The sequence below is a fragment of the Oryctolagus cuniculus genome, chromosome 18 (assembly GCF_051225735.1).
Source record: "Oryctolagus cuniculus isolate XC-2025 breed Fujian yellow rabbit chromosome 18, ASM5122573v1, whole genome shotgun sequence".
Lineage (NCBI taxonomy): Eukaryota > Metazoa > Chordata > Mammalia > Lagomorpha > Leporidae > Oryctolagus > Oryctolagus cuniculus.
The window spans coordinates 40,941,785-40,968,511 of NC_142884.1; the positions used below are offsets into that span (position 1 = coordinate 40,941,785).

At 49.2% G+C, this 26,727-nt stretch overlaps 1 protein-coding gene and 1 non-coding gene across 10 annotated transcripts in view; both read right to left on the bottom strand.

The window, feature by feature from the left end:
• Positions 1-26,727, bottom strand: part of MYLK3 (myosin light chain kinase 3) — a 69,148-nt gene that overhangs the window by 8,512 nt on the left and 33,909 nt on the right. For 7 of the 9 annotated variants that reach the window (XM_008248379.5, XM_051833905.3, XM_008248380.5 and 4 more), the window contains 8 exons: positions 25,850-25,940; positions 24,181-24,616; positions 19,379-19,839; positions 18,468-18,573; positions 17,785-17,878; positions 17,188-17,297; positions 15,050-15,191; positions 898-968 (listed from right to left, as the gene is read on the bottom strand). In XM_008248379.5, coding sequence (XP_008246601.1) covers positions 898-968; positions 15,050-15,191; positions 17,188-17,297; positions 17,785-17,878; positions 18,468-18,573; positions 19,379-19,839; positions 24,181-24,616; positions 25,850-25,940 — 1,511 coding nt within the window. The remainder of the gene's footprint in view (positions 1-897; positions 969-15,049; positions 15,192-17,187; positions 17,298-17,784; positions 17,879-18,467; positions 18,574-19,378; positions 19,840-24,180; positions 24,617-25,849; positions 25,941-26,727) is intronic. The other 2 variants (XM_051833906.3, XM_051833907.3) reach the window with 1 other exon arrangement.
• Positions 16,843-16,949, bottom strand: LOC127487653 (U6 spliceosomal RNA). Its single transcript, XR_007914702.1, has one exon. It is a non-coding gene; the product is annotated as a U6 spliceosomal RNA (small nuclear RNA).

Consider the following 26,727-nt stretch of genomic DNA (forward strand, 5'->3'; position numbering starts at 1 on the left):
ATGTGATCCCCAGAGAACTGTCATTCTCGGAGGAAACAGAATTGTAGAGGAAGCCTGGAGGCTGGGCGTACGCACACTGCCACATGTGTGAACTGAAGGCCTGGAGGTTGGGCAGCAGCCCTCCCAATGCCAAGGACTGTGATTAGCCGCTGCTAAGAGCCCACATCACCAGCTGTGAGCCCTGCAGAGGTGACTCTGATGGGGCAGCACCATACGGTGAAACCATACAGTCCCAGGATTCTAGCACTTTGATGGACTTGAAGATATCTTTTAAATTATATACATCTTAGGAACTGAATGTTGAGAACCTAACCACCCTCATAGGATGGTTTCACACTACCCATGTATTAACCCATTCAACTCATTACTGCCTCTGTGTCAATAGGTAATGTCACTATGTCCTCGTTTTACCCCGATCTAACCCAGTCCTGAGTGACTCCAGAACCACTCACCCATGGAACCACCTGATACTGTTACAAAGGTGCTTTCATATTTGACCCAGTCATTTCCTGGAGGGCAGGGCTGGGAATGGAGGGAGGCACTGCACAGCCCAGCACAGCCTGGTGCCAGGCAGCCTGGGGAATCAACAGAATTGCAGCATCGCATCCAGCAGCCCCTTTAAACCACCACTCCCCTCTCCGCTCAGATAGGTGGTCTGGAGCACAGCTAATCCCACAGCATGGCAGGGAGAAGCAGAGCCCCCAGCACAAAGCCACCCCCAGCAACGGTAACAGCAAGGCTCATCTGCAAGTTCAAGGCCACCAGCCTCTACCTGCAAGAGCTTCCCTGCATGCTCTCAAAACTCAAGCATTGCTTGGGCAGGGATAACCACAGCCAACGCAGCCACAAAGAGTCCCCAGAGAATTTTGTCCAAGCATCAAAATAAAACTCCCTTACCTTCTGGCCAGGCCAAAGTCAATGATCTTAATTTGATGTCCTGTCTGATTGACACACAGTATGTTCTCTGGCTGGGAAAGAAAGAGAATTCTGCTCAGTGCAAGTAACATCTACTTAGGTCTGCAGGTCCCACACTTACTCGACTTACAATCCTCAGTTTCCCAGCCTCCGAAGCAGATCAATGGCTCACATAAGCCCTACAGGATCCAGAGAAAAATGACGTGGGCTGGTGAGACATTAAGGATCAGTGTGGACTGTGGGGAACTAGATGACTCCTGGCCTGTGTCAAAGGGCAGCCCCCACTCAGCTCCAGCTACCAGCACCTTGCAGGAGTGCAGGCACAACTGCCAGCTTCTTAGGCCTCACAAGAAGCCAGAGACCCAGGTTTTTATGTGGAAACCCCGTGCTTTTAAGCGTTGACAGCTACATAAAATTCAAACACGCATTCATCATGTGTGGGACCCAAGCAGAACACCACGGCGATGCTGATCAGTCCCACAACTATTGGCTGGGGTTGGCGTTCCCAGCCCTGGCTGCACACTGGAATCACTGGTGCCCAGGCCACGACCCTGACCAGTGACATCAGAATCCCAGGCATCACTGTGCCGGTCAAGGGCAGCAGAGCTGCTAAACGCCCACCTGCCTTCTTGTGGTGACAGCTGGGAGCCGTGGGAGGGGATGGTGGCCTTGACACACTTTCTTGAGTGTGTCAAGTTTGGATCAGTTCTGAAGCCCCTGAGACTGCTTAGTGTGATGTTTGCTGCTTGTGTATGACAAATCTGGGAGAAGGGATGCATTGTGGTGCTGAATGAAGGTGGAGGCCTTTGTCCAAAGTAGCTGGAGACCTAGAACTCAGTGCCCAAGGCCAGGGGTCCATACCTGGTTCTTTAGCCCTGGATGAATCCCATCCCATTCCTGAAACCTCAGTGTCTCTATCTGTAAAATGGGACTAATAACCTCTTCCTGCCTGCCTCCCTAGAAGGCTGTGAGGATCAAGCGACCTAACACACATGAAACACTCTCCAGGGTCCCCAGCAAGTGCCAGGTACTGTTCCCACCAGGTTTTATTGTTACTTATGTTCCAGTGGGGTTGCACAGTCCCTCAGGTAGGAGGTGGTGTTCAAAGTCTCTGTGGCAGGGTGGCTGTTCGGTGCAGTGAATAATACACTGTTTGGGATGCCCACATCCCATATTGGCGTTTCTGGGCTAGAGCCCTGGCTCTGCTTCCAATTCCAGCTTTCCGCTGATGCAGACCCTGGGAGGCAGCAGGTGATAGCTCAAGTAGTTAGGTCCCTGCCACCCATAAGGGAAACCAGGACTGAGTTCCTTGCAGCCAAGCACTTGTGGAGTGAACCAGCACGTGGAAGCCCTCTCTGTCTCTGCCTCTCTCAAATTAAAAAAAAAAAAAAATCTCTGTGCTTCTAGAATAATCTCGTCCAATAGAAATATTTGAGCCATATATATAATTTAAAATTTCCTAGTAGCCACATTTTTAAAAAGTAAAAACAAACAAGTGAACTTAATTTCTGTAACATTATTTAAGTATAAATAATGATTATACCATAAAAGTCATCATCTTAAGGTATTCAGTTCAGTGATTTTTAGTCAATATCTGGATTTGGTCATTGTTCACCACCATCATTTAAGAAGATTTTCATTCCCTCACAAAAAGAACACAGCCACACCCATCATTAGTCATTCCTCCCTCACCCCTGAGCCCTGACAATTGTTAATGCATTTTCCTATTCTGGGCATTTCATATGAGTGTAACCACACGAGATGTGGTCTTTTGTGACTGGTTTCTTTAATTTAGCATAATTTTCTCAAGGTTCATCCATATTGTAATATGTACAACACTTCATTCCTTTTCACACCTAAATAATATTCCATGCCATGTTTTCTTATCTATTCTCCAGTCAATGAACGCCCAGGTTGTCTCCACTTTTTGCTATTATGAATAAAGCTGCTAAGAGCCTCTGTGTATGAGTTTTTGTGTCCACTTCTGTTTCGATTCTTTTAAGTGTATACCTAAAAGAGAAATTGCTGGGTCATATGATAATTCTATATTTAGAATTGTAGGAACTACCAAACTGTTTTGTTTGTTTTTTTTATAAATACTTCCCTTTTTTTTTTCTTAACTGATTGATTTGAAAGGCAGTGCAACAGAGAGAGAGAAATCTTCCATCTGAGGTTCAATCTCTAAATGGCTGCAACAGTCAGGTCTGGGCCAGGCCAAAGCCAGGTTCCATTCTCTTCTCCCACATGGGTGGCAGAGGCTCAAGTACATGGGCATCTTCCATGGCCTTCCCAGACACATTAGCAGGGAGCTGGATCTACTCTGACATGGTATACCAGCATCTCAAGCAGTGGCTTAACCCACTGGGTGACAACACCAGTCCCCTAACTATTGTGGTTTTTTTTTGTTTTTTTGTTTTTAGATATTTATTTACTTGAAAGTCAGAGTTATACAGAGAGAGAAGGAGAGGCAGAGAGAGAGAGAGGTCCTTCATCTGCTGGTTCTCTCCCCAGTTGGCCGAAACAGCTGGAGCTGCGCCAATCCAGGAGCCAGGAGCTTCCTCCAGGTCTCCCATGTGGGTGCAGGGGCCCAAGGACTTGGGCCATCTTCTACTGCCATCCCAGGCCATAGCACAGAGCTGGATCTGAAGTGGAGCAGCCGGGACTCAAACTGGCGCCCATGTGGGACGCCGGCACTGAAGGCACCGGTTGTACTCATCACGCCACAGTGCCAGCCCCTTAACTAGATCACTAGTAATGGCCTTATCTTCCACCCTCTTCTCCCGGTGGCACTGCCCCCTCCTCAGCAGCCTCCTGCCTGCCATCACCACTAGCCCAAACACCATGCCTATGCCTACAATCAAGTTGCAAAGTTTTTTTTTTTTTTTGTTTTTTTGTTTTTTTTTTTTTTTAACAGGCAGAGTTAGACAGTGAGAGAGAGAGACAGAGAGAAAGGTCTTCCTTTTTCCGTTGATTCACTCCCTGAGTGGCCGCTACAGCCGATGTGTTGCGGCTGTCGCGCTGCACGGATCGGAGCCAGGAGCCAGGTGCTTCCTCCTGGTCTCCCATGCAGGTGCAGGGCCCAAGCACTTGGGCCATCCTCCACTGCCTTCCTGGGCCACAGCAGAGAGCTGGACTAGAAGAGGAGCAACCAGGACAGAATCCGGTGCCCCTACCAGCACTAGAATCCGGGGTGCCGGTGCCGCAGGCGGAGGATTAGCCTAGTGAGCCGCCGCACCAGCCAGTTGCAGAGTTCTGATGGAGAGGTATTTGAAGTTGAAGTGGAAATTGCCAATCTGTGACTATCAAGACCATGCTGGAAGATTTGGAACAGATGATGAAGGAGATGATGACCCAGTTTTTGTACTAAATGTTCCTGCAGGAATATTAAAAAAAAGGGAGGGGGGTTCATCCCAGGATGTACCGACCACAAGGGTGGCCCTCCTCCTCCTCCTGAACATGATGAGAGCAAAGGAAAGCGAACAGATGCTCCCCCTGCTTGCCACCGAGCATTCCTGAAATTGACCCAGGAACGCTTCTTGACTTTTTCTGGCTGCAAACTACTTAGACAGCAAAGCTCTGCTTGAGCATTGCCAGGATGACTCCTGGGGAGAGTCGCAGGAGCTTCAATATAAAAATGGCTTTACTGAAAAAGAGGAAGCCCAGGCGCCGCGGCTCACTAGGCTAATCCTCCGCCTTGCAGCACCGGCACACCAGGTTCTAGTCCCGGTTGGGGCGCCGGATTCTGTCCCGGTTGCCCCTCTTCCAGGCCAGCTCTCTGCTGTGGCCAGGGAGTGCAGTGGAGGATGGCCCAAGTGCTTGGGCCCTGCACCCCATGGGAGACCAGGAGAAGTACCTGGCTCCTGCCATCGGATCAGCGCGGTGCGCCGGCCGTGGCGGCCATTGGAGGGTGAACCAACGGCAAAGGAAGACCTTTCTCTCTGTCTCTCTCTCTGTCACTGTCCACTTTGCCTGTAAAAAAAAAAAAAAAAAAAAAAAAAAAAAAAAAAAAAAAAGAGGAAGCCCAGGTAGGAAGAGAGCACCAGTGGTGTGAAGAGAGAAATGTCGTGCCTGACGCTGTAACACCGTAAGGATTGTTCCGCAATGCTGGTTGCACTGCTCTGTTTATAATTGTTAACGTTAAGCAAACAGTGGACAGACGCAGCAGCAAATCAATTGCTTAGTGAGTTATTGTCCTCGCTGCACGTGTAGCTTGAGTACAGATTCCAGACTTATGGCTGAGTTTCTTCTACTGTGATCGAAAGTTCCTGTTTTCTTTGCGCTGAATAAAACTGAACTGTGGGTTCTCAATAGAAAATGGCATTTCGGGCTTTCCCTCTTTTGTAAAGCAATTTCTGTTTGGCTTATTGTCTGGTTTACTTGAGTGGTCTTTTAAAAGTTCATATTTTTGTAAATAAAACAGCTTTCAAAAAGTTTTCTTAAGTAGAATTAAGAAAATATTCTTTATTCACAAGTTGGAAACTGGAAAGAGGCCACTGAGTGGGGTATAGAGCTGTCTTCCAGTGCTTGCTCAGCCACTACCACTGGTATTGCTTAGACTGTACCTAGCGGCGCTCCCTTAATTAAACCTCAGGACTTGCCTTATTTTCAATCCTCTTAGCTCTGCTTAGAAGACTCAGTTACTACCTGGTTTGTGTGTTTTTTTTTTTTTTTTTTTTTTTTTTTTTTTGTCCCCAGGGGGAGTAATATAACTAGACAGTTGTTAGCTTTTCCATTAAAAAAGATACCTAAAAGAAAGTTAAAGTGGTAGGGGGCTGGCATTGTGTAATGGGTTAAGCCGCCATCTGCAGTGCTGGCATCCCATATGGGTGCTGGTTTGAATTCCAGCTGCTACACTTCCAATCCAGCTCCCTACTAAAGCACCTATGAAAGCAGTGGAAGATGACCCAAGTTCTTGGGTCCTTGTACCCAACTTTGGAAGCCTGGATAAAGCTCTTGGCTCCTGGCTTTGGTCTGGCCCAGCCCCAGCCATTGTGGCCATTTGGGGAGTGAACCAGTGGATGGAAGATCTCTCTTTGTAAGTAAGTAAATCTATCTTTGAAAATAAATAAATAAATAGGGCCGGCGCCGCGGCTCAATAGGCTAATTCTCCACCTAGCGGTGCTGGCACACCAGGTTCTAGTCCCAGTCCGGGCGCCAGATTCTGTCCCAGTTGCCCCTCTTCCAGTCCAGCTCTCTGCTGTGGCCCGGGAAGGCAGTGGAGGATGGCCCAAGTACTTGGGCCCTGCACCCCATGGGAGACCAGAAGAAGCACCTGGCTCCTGGCTCCTGCCTTCAGATCAGCGCAGTGCGCCGGCCGCAGCGCACCAGCCGTGGCGGCCATTGGAGGGTGAACCAACGGCAAAGGAAGACCTTTCTCTCTGTCTCTCTCTCTCACTATCCACTCTGCCTGTCAAAAAATAAATAAAAATAAAAAAAAAGAAAGAAAGAAAATAAATAAATAAAATGGATAGCCAACAATTCTTTTCTATATATCTTTATTTCTCATTTAGACAGTCTAGTGAATTTGAAATGGTATCTTATTGTCTTGGTTTACATCTTCCTAATGATGTTGAGAATCTTTACATGTGCTTACTGGCCATTATACAACCTCATTGATTACATGTGTATACAATCCTTTGATGGTTTTTTAATTATCTGTCTTTCTATTGCTGAGTTATAAGGGTTCTCTATATATCCTAGAAACAAATCTCTTATCAGATGTATGATTTGGAAATCTTTTCTCCCAGTCTGTGAGCTGCCATTGCACTTTCTTGGTGGTATTCTCTGAAGCACAATGGTTTTTAATTTTGATAAGGTATAATTTATCTAATTTTCTTTTCATGGTTATGCTTTTGGTGTCATATCTAAGTAACTATTGCCTAATACAATGTCACAAAGGTTAATTTCTATGTGTTCTAAGAAGTTGATAGTTTTAGTTTTTATGTTTAGGTCTGCAATCCATTTTGAATTAATTATTGTATGTAATGTGAAGTAAGGGTCCAACTTCATCCTCTGGATATCTAGCAATGTCCCAGCAGCATTTTTTTAAAAACTATTTTTCCCATTGACTTGTCATTGAACAATCAATCATAAATGTAAGGGTTTATTTCAGGACTCTCAATTGTATTCCAGTGGATTATATGTCTGTCCTTGCACCAATGACTCTGTTTTGATTTTGGTAGCTTTGCAGAAAGCTCTGAAATCAGGAAATATGAGTCCACCAACGGTTTTCTTAAGACTGTTTTTGTGACTCTGGGTTCTTCAATTCCCATCCGAATTTTTTATAAAGATTTATTTATTTTATTTGAAAAGCAGAGTTACAGAGAAGGAGAGATCTATCTGCTGGTTCACTCCCTAAATGACCACAACGGCCAGAGCTGGGCCAGGCTGAAGCCAGGAACCAGGAGCTTCTTACAGGTCTCCCACGTGGGTTTTCCCTACTTGCCCAGGAACATTAGCAGGAACCTGGATGGGAAGTGGAACAGCCAGGACTCGAACCAGTGCCAGCACTGCAGACAGCAGCTTAACCCACAGTGCTGGCCCCCCAATCTGAATTTTAAGATCAACTCATTAATATCTGAAAACAAGCCAACTGTGATTTTGACGAAAACGATGTTGAATTTTTAGACCAATAGTGGAAATACTGTCACCCTAATAATATTAACTCTTCTAATCCATGACTATGGAGTCCCTTTGCACTATTTAGGTCTTTTTAATTTTTCTTCAAAATTGAGATGTAGTTGTCAGAGTATAATTCTTGCACTTAGTTTGTTAAACTTATTCCTAAATATTTTATCTTTTTGATACTTTTGCAAGTGAAAATTGTTTTCTTCATTTGATTTATGGATTGTTTACTGCTAGTGTATAAAAACACAGTTGATTTGTGTATATCTGTCCTTCAACCTTGCTGAATTTATTAATTCTGATAGTTTCCGCTTCTGAGCTTTTCTATGCACAAGATCCTGTCATCTGTGGCTGGAGATATTTTACTTCTTCCTTCCATTTATGAATGCCTTTTATCTCTTTTCCTGCCTAATTGTTTTGGTCAGAACTGCCAGTAAAATGTTTAATAGAAATGACAACAGCAGACTTCATTGTCTTTTTGCTGATCTTATAAGGGAAAGCATTCAGTCTTCTACCATTAGGTATAGCATCAGCAGGATTGGTGCTGTGGCGCAGCGGGTTAACGCCCCCGCCTGCAGCACTGGCATTCCATTCATGTCCCTGCTACTCCTCTTCCCATTCAGCTCTCTGCTATGGCCTGGGAAAGTGCTTGGGCTCCTGCACTGGCATGGGAGACCCAGAAGAAGCTCCTGGCTCCTGGCCTCAGATAAGCCCAGCTCCAGCTATTGTGGCCATTTGGGGAGTGAACCAGCAGATGGAAGACCTCTCTCTCTCTGTCTCTACCTCTCTCTGTGACTCTTTCAAATAAATAAATAAATAAATCTTGGGGTCAGCACTGTGGTGCAGCTGGTTAACGTCCTGGCCTGAAGCGCCAGCGTCCCATATGGGCACCAGTTCTAGTCCTGCCTGCTCCACTTCAATCCAGCTCTCTGTTATGGCCTGGGAAAACAGTAGAAGATGGCCCAAGTCCTTGGGCCCCTGCACCAGTGTGGGAGATCCAGAAGAAGCTCCTGGCTCCTGGCTTAGGATAGGCGCAGCTCCGGCCATTGTGGCCATCTGGGGAGTAAACCATCGGACAGAAGACCTCTCTTTCTCTCTCTGCCTCTCCTCTCTCTAACTCTGACTTTCAAATAAATAAATAAATCTTAAAAAATAGATAACTAAAAAATAAATCTTTAAAAAAAAAGTATAGCATTAGCAGGGCCAGCTTGTGGCACAGTGGAATAAGCCACTGCCTACAACTCTGGCACCCCATAGAGCACTGGTTAGAGCCCTGTCTGTTCTACTTCCAACCCAGATCTCTGCTAATGCACCAGACAAAGCAGTAGATGACGGCCAAAGAACTTGGACCCTGCCACCCATGTGGGAGACCCAATGGAGTTCCAGGCTCCTCATTTCTGCTTGGCTCAGCCCCAGTGGGGAGTGAGCCAGTGGATGAAAGATTTCTCTCTCCAGAGTCTCTGTAATTCTACCTTTCAAATAACTAAATAAATACTTTTAAAAGTATAATGTTAGCTGTGGATTTTCCCTGGATAACCTTTATGAAGTAAAGAAAGTTCTCTTTTATTCCCAAATAATGTATTGTTTTCATCATGGAAAATTGTTGGAACCAGGCAAACATTTTTTCTGAATTTACTGAAATTATCATATGATTTTGTCCTTTACTCTATTAAGAGGGCATTATTACAGTGATTGATTTTCATAAGTTAAGCCAACCTTGCATTATTGGGATAAATCCCACTTTTCCATGAGTATAATCATTTTTATATGTTATTATATATTCTGGTTGCTAGCATCTTAGTGAGCATTTTTACATTTATATTTATAAAGGATATTGGTCTATCAGGCCTGTAATTTTCTTTCCTTGTGATATTTTTATAAATGTAAAATTGATATCAGGGATCTGGTGTTGTAGCACAGCAGGTTAAGCCACCTGAGACCCCAGCATCTCATACGTACCCTGGATCAAGTACCAGCCGCTCCACTTTGAATCTAGCTTCCTGCTAATGTGCCTGGAAAAGCAACAGAAGATGGTGCAAGTGGTTGGGCCCCTGAAGCCAGGTGGGAGTCCCGGATGAAGTTCCTGGCTGCTGGCTTCAGCCTGGCCTCCTTTCTCCAGCTGTTGTAATACAGCCATTTGGGGAAGTGAACCAGCAGACAGAAGAGATGCCCTGTCTCCCTCTCTCATTCTTTACCTCTTTCAAATCAAATAAATAAATCTTTAAAAAAAAAAAAAAGGTATCAGGATAAAACTGGCCTCATAAAATGAGTAAGGAAGTGTTCCCTCATCTTGAGTTTTTTGGAAGAGTTTGTGAAAGACTGGTATTAATTCTTCAAACATTTGGCAGAATTCACTGTTGTAGTCATATGGCCTTTGGCTTTTTTTTTTTTTTTTGTGGTTCATTTTATTTATTTATTTATTTTTAAGATTTATTTATTTTATTTGAAAGGCAGAGTTACAGAGATCTTCCATCCATGTTTCACTCACCAAAGGTCCAGCTGGGGCTGGTCCAGACTAAAGCCAGGAACCTAAAACTCCAGAATATCTCTCACCTGGGTGGCAGGGTCCAAGCACCTGGGCCATCTTCCACTGTTTTCCCAGGTACGTTAGCAGGGAGCTGAATTGGAAGTGTGTGGTGGAATGAGAAGGCCATGTCAAGGTGGCCACTGGCAAGTGAGCGTCAGTTACTCAGGAATGGCTTTGAAACCCACCTGGCAACAGAGCCTGCCTGGTAACAGGCTGTGATTGGATGGCTTTGGAAACTGCCTGGCAACAGGCTGTGATTGGATGGATTTGAAACTGCCTGGTAACAGGCTGTGATTGGATGACTTTGGAAACTGCCTGGCAACAGGCTGGGATTGGTTGGGGCATAGACGGCCCCTTGACCAGATTGGCTGGTCTTGGCTATATAAGATGTGGTACCAACTGAAATAAACGAGTCTGCGGGCTGCTCGCCTCAGGCCCGCTTTCACCTGACTCCCGGAGTCTGTGTGGTGACTCCACGCCTCTTGCCCCCACCACGGTCCTCCTCTCAGAAACAAATCCACTGCAACATTGTTGAGAAATCAAATGCAACAGAAGTGGAGCAGCTGGGACTCAAACCAGAGCTCATATGGAATGATGGCATTACAGGCAACAGCTTAACCTGGTGCACCACAATGCCACCATTTTGGGTAGTTTTTGATGAATTTAGTCTTTTGGAGCTGGCGCTGTGGCATAATAAACTAAACGTCTGCCTGTGGGGCCAGCATCCCATATGGTTTGTGTCCTGGCTGCTCCTCTTCCAATTCAGCTCTCTGCTTATTGCCTGGGAAAGCAGAAGATGGCCCAAACTCTTGGGCTCCTGCACCCACTTGGGAGACATGGAATAAGCTGCAGGCTCCTGGCTTTGGATTGGCGCAGCTCGTGCTGTTGCAGCCATTTGGAGAATGAACCAGCAGATGGAAGATGTCTCTCTCTGTCTCTTTCTCTCTCTGTAACTCTTTCTTTCAAATAAATAAATAAATCTTAAAAAAAAAAAAAAGGTTTCTTGGGGCTGGCAATGTGGTACAGTAGGTTAATCCTCCACCTGTGATGCCAGCATCCCATATGGGTGTGAGTTCTAGTCCCGGCTGCTCCTCTTCCAATCCAGCTCTCTGCTATGGCCTGGGAAAGAGTAGATGGCCTAAGTCCTTGGGCCCCTGACCCCACGTGGGAGACCTGGAAGAAGTTCCTGGCTCTTGGCTTCAGATAGCCATTTGGGGAGTGAACCAGAGGAAGACCTTTCTCTCTGTCTTTCCCTTTCATTGTCTGTAACTCTAACTCTCAAATAATTTTTTTTAAGTTTTTTTTTTTTTTTTTTTTTTTTTTACAGGCAGAGTGGACAGTGAGAGAGAGAGACAGAGAGAGAAAGGTCTTCCTTTGCCGCTGGTTCACCCTCCAATGGCCGCCGCTGCAACCGGCGCACCGCGCTGATCCTGGCAGGAGCCAGGAGCCAGGTGCTTTTCCTGGTCTCCCATGGGGTGCAGGGCCCAAGCACCTGGGCCATCCTCCACTGCACTCCCTGGCCATAGCAGAGAGCTGGACTGGAAGAGGGGCAACCGGGACAGAATCCGGCGCCCCAACCGGGACTAGAACCCGGTGTGCCGGCGCCGCAAGGTGGAGGATTAGCCTATTGAGCCACGGCGCCGGCTTTTTTTAAGTTTTAAAAAATAATTTAATCTCTTTACTTGTTGTAAGTCTATTCAGATTTTCTATTTCTTCTTGAGTCAATTTCAATAGTTTGTGCCTTCCTAAGAATTTGTCCATTTTATCGAGGTTATCAGCATACAATTTTTCATAGTATACTTTTTAATTTTATTTTAAGATTTATTTATTTATTTGAAAATCAGAGTTACAGACAGAAAGAGTGAGACAGACACAGAAAAAGAGAAAGATCTTCCATCTGCTGGATCGCTCCCCAGATGGCTGCAACAGCCAAGGCTGTGCCGAGCCAAAGCCACGAGCTTCATCTGGTCTCCCAGTGGCTGACAGGGTCCCAAACACTTGGGCCATCTTCACTGCCTTTCCTCAGGCCATTAGTAGTGAGCTGGATCAGAAGTGGAGCAGCTGGGACATGGACTAGAGCCCATACGGGATGCTGGCATTGCAGGCAGTAGCTTTACCTATGACACAATGCTGGTCCCACAATGCTTTTTTATTTCTGTATTCCTGATCATAGTCACTTAAGTCTTCTCTCTTTCTTTCACAGACCTAAATATTTCAAAATTTATTGATTTTTTTTCAAATAATCAACTTTCAGTTTCATTATTTTTTCCCTTTTTTAATGTTATTTTGTTTTTTAATTTTTTGTTAATTTTTAAAATTTATTTATTTGACAGATAGAGCTAGACAGTGAGAGAGAGACAGAGAGAAAGGTCTTCCTTCCGTTGGTTCACCCCTCAAATGGTCGCTATGGCTGGAGCCACGCTGATCCAAAGCCAGGTGCCAGGTGCTTCTGGTCTCCCATGCGGGTGCAGGGGCCCAAGCACTTGGGCCTTCCTCCACTGCCTTCCTGGGCCACAGCAGAGAACTGGACTGGAAGAGGAGCAACTAGGACTAGAACCTCGTGCCTATATGGGATGCCAGCGCCGCAGGTGGAGGATTAATCAAGTGAGCCACAGCGCCGGCCCCAATGTTATTTTGTTATGCTCTAGTTTTCTTATTTCCTTCATTTTTACTTGCTTTGAATGGAAGATTAGATTATTGATTTTAGGGGCTGGTGGTGTAGCATAGCAAGTGCTGGTTGGTGTCGCTCCCCCTCTTCGTGGAGGAACGACACAGGACCCTGCGCTGTTCTTTCTGTCTGCTCGGCCCTCCCCGGGTTTGCTGCTGGTTCTTCCCGGGTTGGCTACTATCCCTTCCACCTCCGTGGAAGGGCAGTTCCCCCTGGCCACATTCCCCACTTCCGCAGGGGAGCGGCACACCACCGGCCGGCTTTCTTGGGGGCTGCACAGGTGTTCCTTCAGATAGATGTTCCCCATAGATGTTCCCCATAGATGTTCCTGGTGCATGCCGTCTCTCTCCTCCTTTATAGTCCTCCTCCGCCAATCCCAACTCGGCTGCCCACACGCCGAGTACGCTGCTCTCCAATCTGGAGCAAGTCCTACAATTTATTGGTTGAACTGGAGGCAGCTGTGCGGAAGCTGTTTACTTCTCTCCCAGCGCCATATTGTGGGAGAGCAGATGCATAGAATAAGTCTTAATTCCAGTAACTTAGTCCAGTCCGGATTGCTCCCCACAGTTGGTGTCCCAGTATGCCACTTCTGACACAGCTCCCTGCTAAAGGCTTGGGAAAAGCAGTGGAAGATGGCCCGGGTGCTTAGGCCCCTGCCACCCATTTGAGAGACCTGGATGAAGCTCATGGCGTCTGGCTTCAGCCTGGCCCGGCACTGGCCCTTGTGGACATTTCAGGGAGTGACCAGCAGATCACTAAATCAGTGTCAATTTTAAATTAATTAAAATTAATGAGGTATCCCAAGTGGCAATGTACCCACTGTGCTACAACACCCACCCCTCTTTATATGTATTTTAATCCACACAACTTCCTTAGAAGATAGGGATTGTGATTTCCCACTTGCAATTGCTAAGTTCAAGGAACTCACCCAGGGCTCACAACCAGGGCTGAATCAACACGAGGCCTGCTGGGAAATGGGCCTCAGCAATGAGAGCCGCTCTGCTGTGGAGTCACAGGAATTTTCTCAAAGGTTGGTCCTTGACCCAGAATCACAGAGTGGGTTCCTGAGCTTTCCCTAATTCCCCACCTCAGAGAAAACTGGTCTGGAATTAGCTGCAGTGAGTGGGGGGAACCCGAAGCTCACCCCCACCATGTTTCTGAGCATCCCAGTCGTACAGTCTGATGTGAATCAGGGAAGGTCAGAAGGAGCGATGTGCACCCCATGGATGCAGCCACTGAAATTCATCCCCTTCCTCAAATGAGTGGTAGAGAAGCACCTGTTGGCTCGATGGGATGGAAAACCACAGAAGTAGCCACTAGATATCACGTGCTTACTACCAGCCAGGAACTGTCCCAGACTCCACAGCCGTGACCCTGCTAGGACATTCCTAGGAGTCAAAAGAAGATGTAAAATTGGATAATCGAGGGATTATCGCACAGCCCTTAGAGAGAATGAGGAAAGACTCCACAGTATGTTGTTAACCAGAAAAGGCAAGCTTTGAAACCAGATGCATCTCATGACCCCTTTGGGTGTTTGTGTGCCATGCTCATTGCTCGTAGAAAAACACTTCTCAGAGGGCCAGCGCTTTGTCATAACAGGTAAAGCCACCACCTGCACTGCTGGCATCCCATATGGGCACCAGTTCAAATTCTGGCTACTCCACTTCCGATCCGGCTCTCTGCTATGGCCTGGGATAGCAGCAGAAGATGGCCCAAGTCCTTGGGCCCCTGCACCCATGAGGGACACCCAGAGGATGCTCCTTGCTCCTGGCTGCGGATGGGTGCAGCTCCAGCCGTTGTAGCCAACTGGGGAGTGAACCAGGGGATGGAAGACCTCTCTCTCTGTCTCCCTCTGCCTTTCCTTCTCTTTCTGTGTAACTCTGACTTTCAAATAAATAAATCTTAAAAAAAAAAAAAAAAGAAAAAACACTTCTCAGCATGGAGACTTCACAGGGAAGAACCCTGTGTATTTTTACACTACTATATGGTCTCTACATATTTGTTGCCACTAACTTATGTTTCTTCTTCAACTTTTAAAAAAGTATTCTTAAGAATATTTTTAAAGAAAAAACGGTCATTGTAACATTTAATGTCCAAATCACACTTAAAGAGGTACAATTATCCCCAAGTCACAGGTGGGAAAACTGAGGCTCCGAGGAGCAGCACCACTGGACTGCCCTAGATTCCAGAACTAGGAAATGGCAGAGAGCCAAGAATGGATGCCAGGATTGCCTGCTCACAGCTCTGGCTGACAAGCACACAGCAGACTCAGGGGCTGGGAGGCCCAGCTGCCACGAGCCCAGGGCGGAGCCTACCTTGAGGTCCAGGTGCAGGATGTAGTGCTGGTGGAGGTAATGCACCCCCTCACAGATCTGCTTGGTGAATAAGACCACGTCCAGCTCCGTCAGGTGGTACTTCTCATCCGTGATCCGGTCGAAGAGTTCACCTCCGTCCACACTGTCAGGACAGAAGGAGAGGCAGGCTCTCAGTACTTCTCCACGATTATTGCCCAGGGTCCAACAACCTAGCCCAGCTAAGCACTAGGTTATACCCTGTGCGGGACAGGGCCACTGCCACTGCCACATGCGGTTGTACAAGACCTTCGCTCTGGCCCGTTCCCAGCAAAATCCCAGGGTATGGGTTGTAAGAAGAAAATAATGGGACTGGCGTTGTGGTACAACAGGCATAGTGCTGACTGCTACGCCAGCATCCCATTTCTGAGTGCTCCTCTGCTTCCCATCCAGCTCCCTGTTAATGCACCTGGGAAAGCAGTGGAAGATGGCCCAAGTGTGTGGGCCCTGCCACACACAAGGGAGACCCAGAGTTCCTACCTCCTGGCTTCAGGCCTGGTCCAGTGCCAGTCGTTATGGCCATTTGGAGAGTAAACCAATGGATGGAAGATTCTCTCTCTCTCTCCCTGTGTGTGTGTGGGGGGGGGGGGTGAATAAATAAATCAAAAAAGGGAAGTAATGGCCAAAGGGAAGAAAGGATGATCTTGCATATTGATAACCAAGGTTCACTCTGAGTAATCTAGAATCATCTGCCTGCAGGGACCAGCTAGTACCCACGTGGCAATGAACCCAAGTAAGCAAATCAGACTATATATGAGAAAAATGGCTCCTGAAAACACATAGTTCTTGGCCTGTCTTCTGTTTTCCCACTTTCCTCCATCCCAGCAGAAGAAAACCAGCAACACAAACACAGAAATAAGTCAGCCCTTGGCCTCAGTGCAAGGAGTAGCTGGGAGGGGTGGGGCGCATGGCAGATGGGAGACCCGCATCCCCGTCTAGCAGGGCCGCCACTGTGAGCTCCAGAGTTTCCAGCTGCTTGCAGCTCCAGCACTACTAGATCTTCTGCATCTTCCACATAATCTGATTATAGGTTTTTGTTTGTTTGTTTGTTTGTTTGACAGGCAGAGTGGACAGTGAGAGAGACAGAGAGAAAGGTCTTCCTTTGCCGTTGGTTCACCCTCCAATGTCCACCGCGGCCGGCGCACCGCGCTGATCCGATGGCAGAAGCCAGGTACTTATCCTGGTCTCCCATGGGGTGCAGGGCCCAAGCACCTGGGCCATCCTCCACTGCACTCCCGGGCCACAGCAGAGAGCTGGACTGGAAGAGGAGCAACCAGGACAGAATCCAGCGCCCCGACCGGGACTAGAACCCGGTGTGCCGGCACCACAGGAGGAGGATTAGCCCAGTGAGGCGCGGCGCCAGCTGATTATAGATTTTAAAATGAAATTTTCTCCTTTCCAATTTTGTTTAAAGATTTATTTATGCATTTGAAAGAGTTACACAGAGACAGAAGGAGAGGCAGAGAGAGACAGAGGTCTTCCATCCAATGGTTCACTCCCCAATTGGCCACAATGGCCAGAGCTGCTCTGATCTGAAGCCAGGAGCCAGGAGCTTCCTCTGGGTCTCCCACAAGGGTGCAGGGGCCCAAGGACTTGGGCCACCTTCCACTTCTTTTCTGAGGCCATTACCAGGGAGCAGGATCAGAAGTGGGGCACCTGGGACACGAACAGCCACCTATATGGGATGCTGGCATTTCAGGCATCAGCTTTACCCACTATGCCACAATACCAAACCCCCATTGATTTTTTTTTTTTTCAAAAATATGGAATGCTTCACAAATTTGCCTGTCATCTTTGTGCAGGGGTCATTCTGATCTTCTCTGTATTGTTCCAGTTTGAATACATGTGTATGGGAAGCAAGCACTCCAATTGTTAACAACTAACTCAAAATTACCAAAAATTGTGTAGGCCAAGCCAATAAATACCATGCATATCAAGTCATGTTCACTGGCCACTGACTTGTGCCAAAATGACTTTGTCCCGTGTTCCATAGGCAAGCCAGAGAAGAGGGGATGACAAGGCGCTGGATGTCCCAGCGGAGGCAATGGAATGGGGAGCTGTGCTGCAGCCTTGCACCCAGGCCCGACCTCCAAGACACTCACTACTCCATGACCAGTGTGCAGCTGTGCTTGCTCTCGAAGGCATCGTAGAGCTGGATCAGGTTCACGTGGCTGAGCTGGTTCATGATGTTAACCTCATTCTTCACATCCTCCTGGTAGAACCAAAGACAGGGGTAGCCAAGCAAATGGGCCAGCTGTGCCTCCCAAGACAGACAGACAGACAGACACAGACACACACACACACATACACACGCACACTTCCATCATCCTTCAATTTCCTGCCCTCGCACCAAGCCTCTGTGACTCACCACCCAAACCAGGCTCTTACAACATAACAGACTTTTGTCCAACCCACCAATTTCACAGATAGGAACCCTGAGGCCCAAGAAGGAGGGGGCCTTGTTGGTCAGGATCCCGCAGGCATCTCGGCAGAGCCATGCCTGAACACCCGCACTTGGACTAAGGAGTGTAAGGTGACTTGCTGACAGGAGCATGAGAGTCACAGGAAAGAGGCAGGAGAGGCAGTGGCCCTGCTCCTGGTGGAGGGGCCTGGGGCTCGGAGGTGGGTGAAGGTGAAGGCCCTGGAGGAGTCCTGACCCTGGCCAGAGGCACCTGGTTGGCCCCCAGCAAATGTCTCACCCGGTCCTTGGCACTCTTCACTTTGATGATCTTGGCTGCCAGTGAAAGACCCGTGGACTTCTCTGTGCACCTGTGGACCTGGCCAAATCGGCCCCTGTGGAGACACAGAGGTGACACGGGGTGACAAGAGGCTTACCCCAGACACAGTGAGCCATGGGTCACCCTGGGCTTCCTGCTCCTACTCTGTCCTCCACACACACCCTGTGAACCATCCTACACCCCAAGAATATACAAGTTGTCACCCCACACCAAGGGCTCTCCTGATACCCAGAAGATCTCTCTTCACCCATTTCATGGGTCTCTGTTATACTCTAAGGGAAAACCTCCTCACCCCAAACCACATATGTTATCCTGCACCCGATGTGGGCTATCCCTTGCCCCTATATCACATGGGTTATCCTGCACCCAGGGGATATCCCCTGCTCACATCATCCCATACAAGCTGTCTTGCACCCTAGAGAATGTCAGCTCTCCTGTCTCCACACCCTGCGCCTCCCCTCACCCAGGACACAGGGGTTCTCCTGTCCTTTGGGGCTATGCCTTTCCCCCTCATGCTGTGCAGGACCTCCCTCTCCTACTCCTAGCTCAATCAGCCAGTTCCTAGAGCTGCCCAGCAGTGTGCCAGCTCAGTTCTACCCCCACTGCACCTGTTCCCACTCTTAACAAAGCAGAGGGCCACCTACCCGCCCAACACTTCATGCTGGCGCACTGTGTAACCCGCTGAGATCGACGTCTCCTTGACGCTCACCACCCGGTGTTCAAAAGGGGCAGGCGGGGCTGGACTGTCATCTGTTTGGGAGACAACACAGAACCTGTGAGCCAGGAGTCCCACTTGGTCCACCGATTGACAAGCCCTCAGCCCTTTGTACAGCCCTGGTATTTGAAAGCCCATTCTCAAGAATAGTCTCACTGAGGGCAGGTGCTATACATAGCACAGCATGTCAGGCCCCTGCTTGGAACACCTGCATCCCACATGGGAACGTTGGGGATGGAGTCCTGCCTCCACCTCGGGTCCAACTTCCTGCTGAGGCACACGCTTAGAGGCCAGTCCAAATACCAGCAGCCAGAGCTGGAACAGGTCAGAGCCAAGAGCCCAGAGCTCAATCTGGGTCTCCCACGTGGGTAGCAGGAAGCAGGTGCTTGAGCCATCACCTCTGCCTCCCAGGGTGCACACTGGTAGGAAGGTGGAACAGAAGCGGAGCCAGGACTTGACCCAGGCCCTAGATAGGGCCTTTTCAAGCCCTGTCTTAACTATAGCATCTTAACTGCTGTGCCAAACGCCCACCCCACATCTTCCTGGCCTCCGTCTAAAGCAATGCCAATGATGAAACTACAAGGCAAGCGGGTGGCATGGGCAACTCTAGCCACATAGGTCCCCACCTCCCCTCCCACCACAGCCACTGCAAGTTCTATGTTTCTGCACCTGGGTCTCCTGGACCTGGAGGCTGTTTGCAAGCCGTGGACTCCTCCAGATCCATGTTCTCCGCCAGATCCAAATTATTTGCCCCTAGAAGCTGAGAAAGGCCCCCCAGGAGCAGGGCCTCCAAACTCTGACCTCAGAGCCCACACGAAACCAGACAACAGCGTCACTTACCCAGAATCACGCCGCCAGCCTCAGCACCGGGGGGCGTCCTCCCTTCTGCTTCGCCTTTCCCAGAGGCCCCGGCTGTGCAGTCCATCCTGGGGTCAGGGTGTCCTGCTCCTGGGCCTTTGTCCTGCAGCAGGCCCGGGTCCCCAGCAGCGTTGTCTCCTGTGTCCCTGCTGGCTGAGTGTGGCGCCATGGCCGCCTCGGCCCCAGGCCCTTGCTCCTCCTCTGCTTTTGCAGCCTCGTTGCTGCTCCTCTCCTGCAGTGAGGGAAGCTCTCTGGCTCCTCTGAGGGTCTGTTCTCCTGACTGAGTCCCAGGGTCTTGGGGGCAGCACCTGGGCCCGAGTGGGTCCTGCTCACCTGCAGGGGCAGCCGCTGCAGCCTCTGCAGGGGGTGTGGATCTGGGGCTGCCCCCTCGGGTCACAAGCAGTTCCCCAGGAGTATCCATCTCTTGCACGTGGATGGAGATCCTGGGGCAGACAGAAATATGGCCCTGAGGTTAAAGACAACCACCCTGGAGTCAGATCAAATAACTACTGCTGTCGCTTACTGACAGTGGCCTCTTGGCTTCAGTTTTCTCATCTGTAAAATGGGGGCCTTAGGGCTGTTATAACAGTAGTTTCAACTTGTGGTTGAAACCAGTAAACTCCAATCCCCTGCCTCTGGCATTCCTGAGCACTTCTGCCCAGACAGGACCCGGAGGCACAAGACTGGTTTCCATGATAGATGGTGTCCCTGGGCTTGAGACAACCAAGGGAAGACAAGGGTGATGGCTTGATGTCTCCTGAGGCCCTTGAAAACCTGCTTCTGTCCCAGGAGGATTGTGGCCTGCAGGTGGGAGAACTGGGTTCTTCTCACCCTGCTCTGGGCCTCAGTTTCCCTTCCAGCTAAATGAAGATGAGAAATTATGCCAAACATCGCGCTGGAAGCCCCAGTCAGATGTAGCTGATTAGAATCAGGCAATTAGTGTCAGCACTGTGATGTAGGCGCTTAAGCTGCCCCTTGCAAGGCCTGCATCCTGTTTAAGAGTGGAGGTACAAGTCCCAGCTCCTCTGCTTCAGATCCAGCTCCCTGCTAAAGCATCTAGAAAGACAGCAGATGATGGCCCAAGTACTGGGAGACCCAGATGGGGTTCCTGACTCCCGGCTGTTGCAGCCATCTGGGGAGTGAACCATTAGACGGAATCTCTGTCAAATAAATAAACAAATCTTTAAAAACAAATCAGGCAATAGCTCCTAAAAGATTGGACTCTGTTTCCCTCGAGGACAACAGAGCTGCAGCCCCAGTGGCTGCAGAGCAGCCCCCCGCTCCCCTCAGCCCCAACCCACCCTGGCAAAGCCCAAACCCACTTCATTCATTTTCACTACACAAACACTGCAGCACTGGGTTTGTGACCCTAGCTGGGGGCCAGGAAAGGCCCTCTGAGCCCTGATGCTCCAAAGGAGGGAGCCTGATCGGACAGCCACCTCCCGCCCGGGCTCAGATCCCCGCTCAGAGTCACCCCTGACTCTGACTGCCCCTCAGTGGGATTTCTTTTTGCAGAATCACAGTCCCCCTGCCATGGGCTCTAGGTGGGTTGGCGGGTGGGGAGGGACAGTGTCTGGCATGGCCCAGTCTTGAGCAGGAAGCCAGGTGGCCTCAATGTAGGTCTTAGCTCTGCCTGTGGAGTGTTGGATACTTCGGACAAGCCCAGCCTCCATTTCCTCCTCTTCAACAGGAATGGTTACCCTTTACAGGTGCGCTCAGAGGGTCAAATGAGAGGGGAAAGCACAAATGCAGGGTTCAGAAAGTGGGGCCTTGGAGCAGGCGTGTGGCACAGCAGGTTAATCTGCTGTCTGCATCCCATGTGTGCATCGGCTCAGGTCCCAGCTGCTCCACTTCCAATCCAGAAAGCAGAGGAAAATGGCCCAGGTACTTGGGCCCCTGCCACCCATGTGGGAGACCCAGTTGAAGCTCTTGGTTCCTGGCTTTGGCCTGGCCCAGCTCTGGCTATTGGCAGCCATTTGGGGAGTGAACCAGCAGATGGAAGATTCCCTCTCTCTCTTTTGCTCTCTCTCTCTTTTTCTCTCCCTCCCTCCTTCCCTCTCTCTCTCTATATAAAACTTTGATTTTGAAATAAATAAGTTAATCTTTTTATTAAAAATGTAGAGCCTAAAATAGTGCAGTCACCATGGGAAACCACAGAGAGCCTTCAAAAGTTCACAGTAGAAAAGAGAACTGGAAGTAGAGCTACCGTATGTCCCGGCAATTCCACTTCTTGGCGTACATCCAAAAGAATCAAAAGCAGGAGCTCCAGAGATATTCGTACACCCGTATTGGTAGTGGCCTTATTCACAGTAGCCAAATGTAGAAGCTACTCAAATGCCCACTGATGGACAAGTAGATAAACAAAATGTAGCAATACGCACAATGGATTATTATTCAGCCTTACAAGGGGAATCCTGACACTGGCTACAGCACAGCTGGACCCTGTGAACATCATATTAAGCGAAGCATAAAAGGACAAATTCTGTATGACCCCATTTCTTTTTTTTTTTTTTTTTTTTTTTTTTTTTTTTGACAGGCAGAGTTAGATAGTGAAAGAGAGAGAAACAGAGAGAAAGGTCTTCCTTTTTCCATTGGTTCATCCCCCAAGCAGCTGCTACGGCCGGTGTGATCCGAAGCTTCCTCCTGGTCTCCCATGCAGGTGCAGGGCCCAAGGACCTGGGCCATCCTCCACTTCCCTCCTGGGCCACAGCAGAGAGCTGGACTGGAAGAGGAGCAACCGGGACAGAATCCGGCGCCCCAACTGGGACTAGAACCCGGGGTGCTGGCGCTGCAGGCAGAGGATTAGCCTAGTTAGCCGTGGCGCCGGCCTGTATGACCCCATTTCTTTGCACTACCTGCAGTAGAAGGGTGAGTACCTCTGGGGAGAGTAGGAAGCTGTTTAATGCGTACAGAGTCTCAGTCTGCAAGATGGGCAAGTCCGAGAGCTCTCGAGCTTGCAACACTGCGAACACACTTGCTACTGAACCTCACACTGGCTAAGGTGGCGACCGTATGTTATGTCCTTTTTGTCACAATACAAAGAAGAGAAATAGAGGGCTTTCTCCAGCAGTTGAATCATCAGTGCCTGCCCTGATGCATCTGAAAGACTTGGCAGCCTGTCCACAGCCACACATGGGGTGTGCGGCACTGGGCAGGAGGCAGAGTCCTTTCAACACTCTGCCCCTTCAGACCAAGTATGGGTCAGGGATGACAGTGTAGGATGGGAAGTGTTGCATTCAACCCAAGCCAAGCCAGACCTAGCTCGGGCCTCATCCCCGAACCAGGAACACAGGGGACTGTGGCAAGCAAGTCACTGGAGGAGTAGCCAGGGGGTCAGCAGAGGCCAGTGGTCACTGCTCATTTTCAGGTGGGCACAGGAGGACCCCCCATGCCGATGCCATGCAGTTCCACGCCACTCTAAGCTTTTGTACACACTACACAGCATGCCCACAGCAGGCATTGCTAATCAATTACTGCATTCTGTGCCACTAAGTCCAGAGAATGGTCTCAGGATCCTCCACACTGTCAATCAGAGCAGTGTAGGAGACAGTGGACTTCAAACATCCATTCACGAGGTGAAGAAGAGCAGGTGGTGATGTCTCCATTTCCTCAGCCCCACTGCAGGCCCCATGTGCCCAAAAGTCAGCTCCAGGCTGAAGCTGAGACGGAGATCCTATCTTCCCACTCAGGATCTTCCTGGGACCCCTAACAAGTTCATGGAGAGTTCACCCCCAGCTCCAGATTCCACATTTAGAGCCTTGGCCCCACTCCAGGGGCGCCTGCCAGGAATTCCTCTCTCCAGCCTGTCAGGGCTCCAGGGAGGCTCTCATTTCCTTCCAGAACAAAGGCAGACAAAAGATCTAGGCTTCTCTGCCAATCACCACAGCAAACACAGACATCAGATCCCCTCCCAGAGCCAGGCCACAGGGTCTTGGTTATAGGTCAGGGCAGCCCAGGGCAGACACAGGCCCCTCAAGAGAAACACAGTGCCCTTCAGCAGGCCACTGGGTAATCTGCACCGTCCCCAGGGATGTGCTGCCCACAGGCCTCAGGGGACAGCGGCTCTTCATTCTCCTACCCAGCGTCTGCTGAGCACAGCTCTGAGGCTGCACCCGCTGGGCCAGGGTAGCTCACACAGTTCCACCTCCAGATCCTCCAGCATCACCCTCCCCAGAGGCTCTGGGTTGACTCAGCTGGCACCTATCTCCCACCTCTGAGGGTCCCATCTTTCCCTACCACATTATTGAAGGTTTCATCAAATTCCAGCCTAAGGGGCAGGGTGGTACAGCGGTTAAGGGCACAGAGTCTGGATCCAGGAACCTGGATTCGGATCCCAGTTCTGAATCCCCAGCTGTGTGGTGGCCCCAGGCACTTTGAGCCTGAGCTTCCTCGTCAATAGGATGAGGATGACAATCGCGCTCACGTGAAATGAGACGAGGCCTGTGAAATGCTCGGCTAATGCTGGGCCATCGGGAAGCGCTCTGAGCTCCATCTTTTAGCCATTGTTACTGAGCTAAGAGCTGGTGACACTCAGCGCTGCTCCCCACTGTAGTCACACACTCTGGACCCACGGACTCAGAATCTCTGGGCATTGGGTTTTATAATCCCTCAAGTAGTTCTGTCGGACAGCAGACAGTCAGTGCTCTTTGCTCCCACATGCAGAGTCTAAGCCTTCTCTCTTCCCCTCTGGCTAGCCTAGCACAGTACACTCAACCCCAACAGCTGGCCCATTAGTCATGCTCCAGCAGAGGGGCTGCACTGGACTCCTTCCATCGCCCCCTTACCTTGGAGATGTTTCTCCACCACTGGGAGCTGTCCTGACCACAGCTGGGAGCCCTGGGAGCCCTGAGGGCTGGGGCCTGGACCCTGAAGTCAGCTTCATGGGCTCCTCTGAGGGCTGTGGCCCAGGTTTGCTGGGCGATGTTCCTCGCCCAGCACTTGGAGCAGCCTCCTGGCTGGCAGGAACTTCACTGATCCTGTCGGGTGCCACAGCCAGTTCCGGGTCAGTCCTGGGGTTCTCGCTGGATGTCGTGGGAGCTTTGGCTTCTGTGTCTGTGGGCAGCTGCAGGTGATCAGGGGGCACCTGGCCTGAGCCAGGAACTCCATCTCCCTGCCCTGGTGAGGCCCCCGCCTGTGTGAGGAAGCCAGCTCCCATCCCTGAGGCGCTGACGGGGTGCAATCTCTCCACTGTCCCCTCTGGCAGCTCAGCCTTCTGGCTCTCTACAGGAAAATAAGCAGGATAAAAAGGCACTCCTATTTGCAGGAGTTTATCACAAAGACCCTGCAAAGCATAGGCACAAGGTCACTCAGTGTACCATGGTTATAATCGCGGAAGACTGGAAAAAACCCACAGGACCACCAGGAGAGAGTGTGTTGATCCACTGCGTAGATGCGTTGCACAGCCATAGCGAATGGTAAAATGGAGAAGTGAGTATCTCCACACGCAGCTGTGGAGTGACATCAAGGGGAGCCGTGCATGTTACTGCTATGGTTTGGATGTGGTTTGTCTCTCCGGGATCCATGTGCTGGGAGCTTGGTCCCAGGCTGGTAGCACTGGGAGACGGTGTGAACCTTGAAGATGAGGGGCTTAGTGGGAGGTCCTTAGGTCTGCTGGGGGGATGCCCTTGAAGGGTTTCAGTTCTTTCTTTGTAACCCCTTGGTAATTCTCAGGAGGGGGTTGTTACAAAAGCCTGAGCCTGGCCCCACCCAGTCTCTCCCTTGCTTCCTGTCTGGCAGTGTGATCACTTAATCCCCACCCACCATGCAATACAGCCAAGAGGGCCCCACCAGAGCTGCTCCATGCAGACCCTGGAATCTCCAAAACTGTGAGCTAAGTAAACCTCTTTTCTGCATAAGGTTAGGCTATTTCAGGTAGCTCATTATGGTAATGCAGAACAGACTAGTACAGTATCCTGCTTATCTAAGAAGGGAGAAATTGTGGGAATCTAGACTTACAAACACTTATCATGTAGTCTTGATATAGTAGACCTCAAAGGAAAAATAAGACAGAATGTTTTAAATGGTTACATATGGGTGGAGGAAACAGGGTACTAGGAACAAGTACAGAAGTTAGACTTCTCTTAATATATACATTATTTTAAAACTTGACTTTGGATCCATGTAAATATTATGTAAAAGTATAAAAGAAAACTAAACTTTAAGAGAGCAATCCATAAACATTTAAAGGAAAATGAAATAAATCAGCCTAGGAATCAAGTTGGTGGCATAGCCCACACAGAAAGGAGCTATTCCAAGTGATTCAAAACACAGCATCTGACTACATGTCTCTTGCAGGATATACATAAAAGGCAAAAAGAAGTGCAAAGAAAAATACCCAGCAGCAGTGGCTTCTGCAGTTTTTCAGGGATTATATTGTGAGTGGCATGGCTGGTGTGTTTGCTGTGAAACACTTGTGTTGGCAAAATCAGAGATGGCAAATGGGGCCTCACTCACCTTCCCAGGGGCCCCTGATGTCGGCTTGTACACCTCTGGTGCTTAACGCATGCTTGGGTTTTGCTCCCTTCTCTTCAACTCGCTCTTTGCTCTAAAATAACAACCATAAAAACTGTTGTCATTATCACCAATTTCATCCTCAGGCCGCAGACTTTGTTGAGCTCCTGTGCTCTGGTGATTTTGCTCAGTCTCATGGTGATATCAGAAGGCGGATATTGCCATTGTCATATTAGAGATAAGGACATGGAAGCCTTCCAAAGGTCATAAAACTTATTTTTTTAATGATTTATTTATGTATGTATTTGAAAGGAAGAGTGACAGAGAGAGAGAGAGAGAGAGAGAGAGAGATTTTCCAACCACTGGCTTACTCCCCAAGTGGCCATGGTTTTGGGCCAAACCAAAAAGCCACTAACCAGGAACTCCATCCTGGTCTCCCAAATGGGTGGCAGGGACCCAAACATTTGCACCATCTTCTGCCGCTTTCCCAGGTGCATTAGCAGGGAGCTAGATTGGAAGCAGAGCAGCCGGGATGCTGGGGTGTTGAGAGCAGCAGCTTAACTGGCTGAACCGCAATGATGGCCAAGGTGATAAAACTTAACAGAGGAAGAGACTAGTTTAAAACCCAGAACGCTATCCTTTCTAATGCTTTACTATTTTGCTGATGATGAACAGACCCAGCCCCTGACAGGGGACTCTAAACAAACTGGACCCCAAAGGCTTAGACCAAGGACAGAAACCAAACTTACTCTTAAAATGTCAACTCAGGTCAGTTGTTCATGGCTACCAGAGTGTTGGTTCAGGTTGGATTCCAAAGTCAAATAAATCCATACTTTGGGGAAAGTGCCACAGCCAGTTAGTAATGTCTGCCCAGGGCTGCG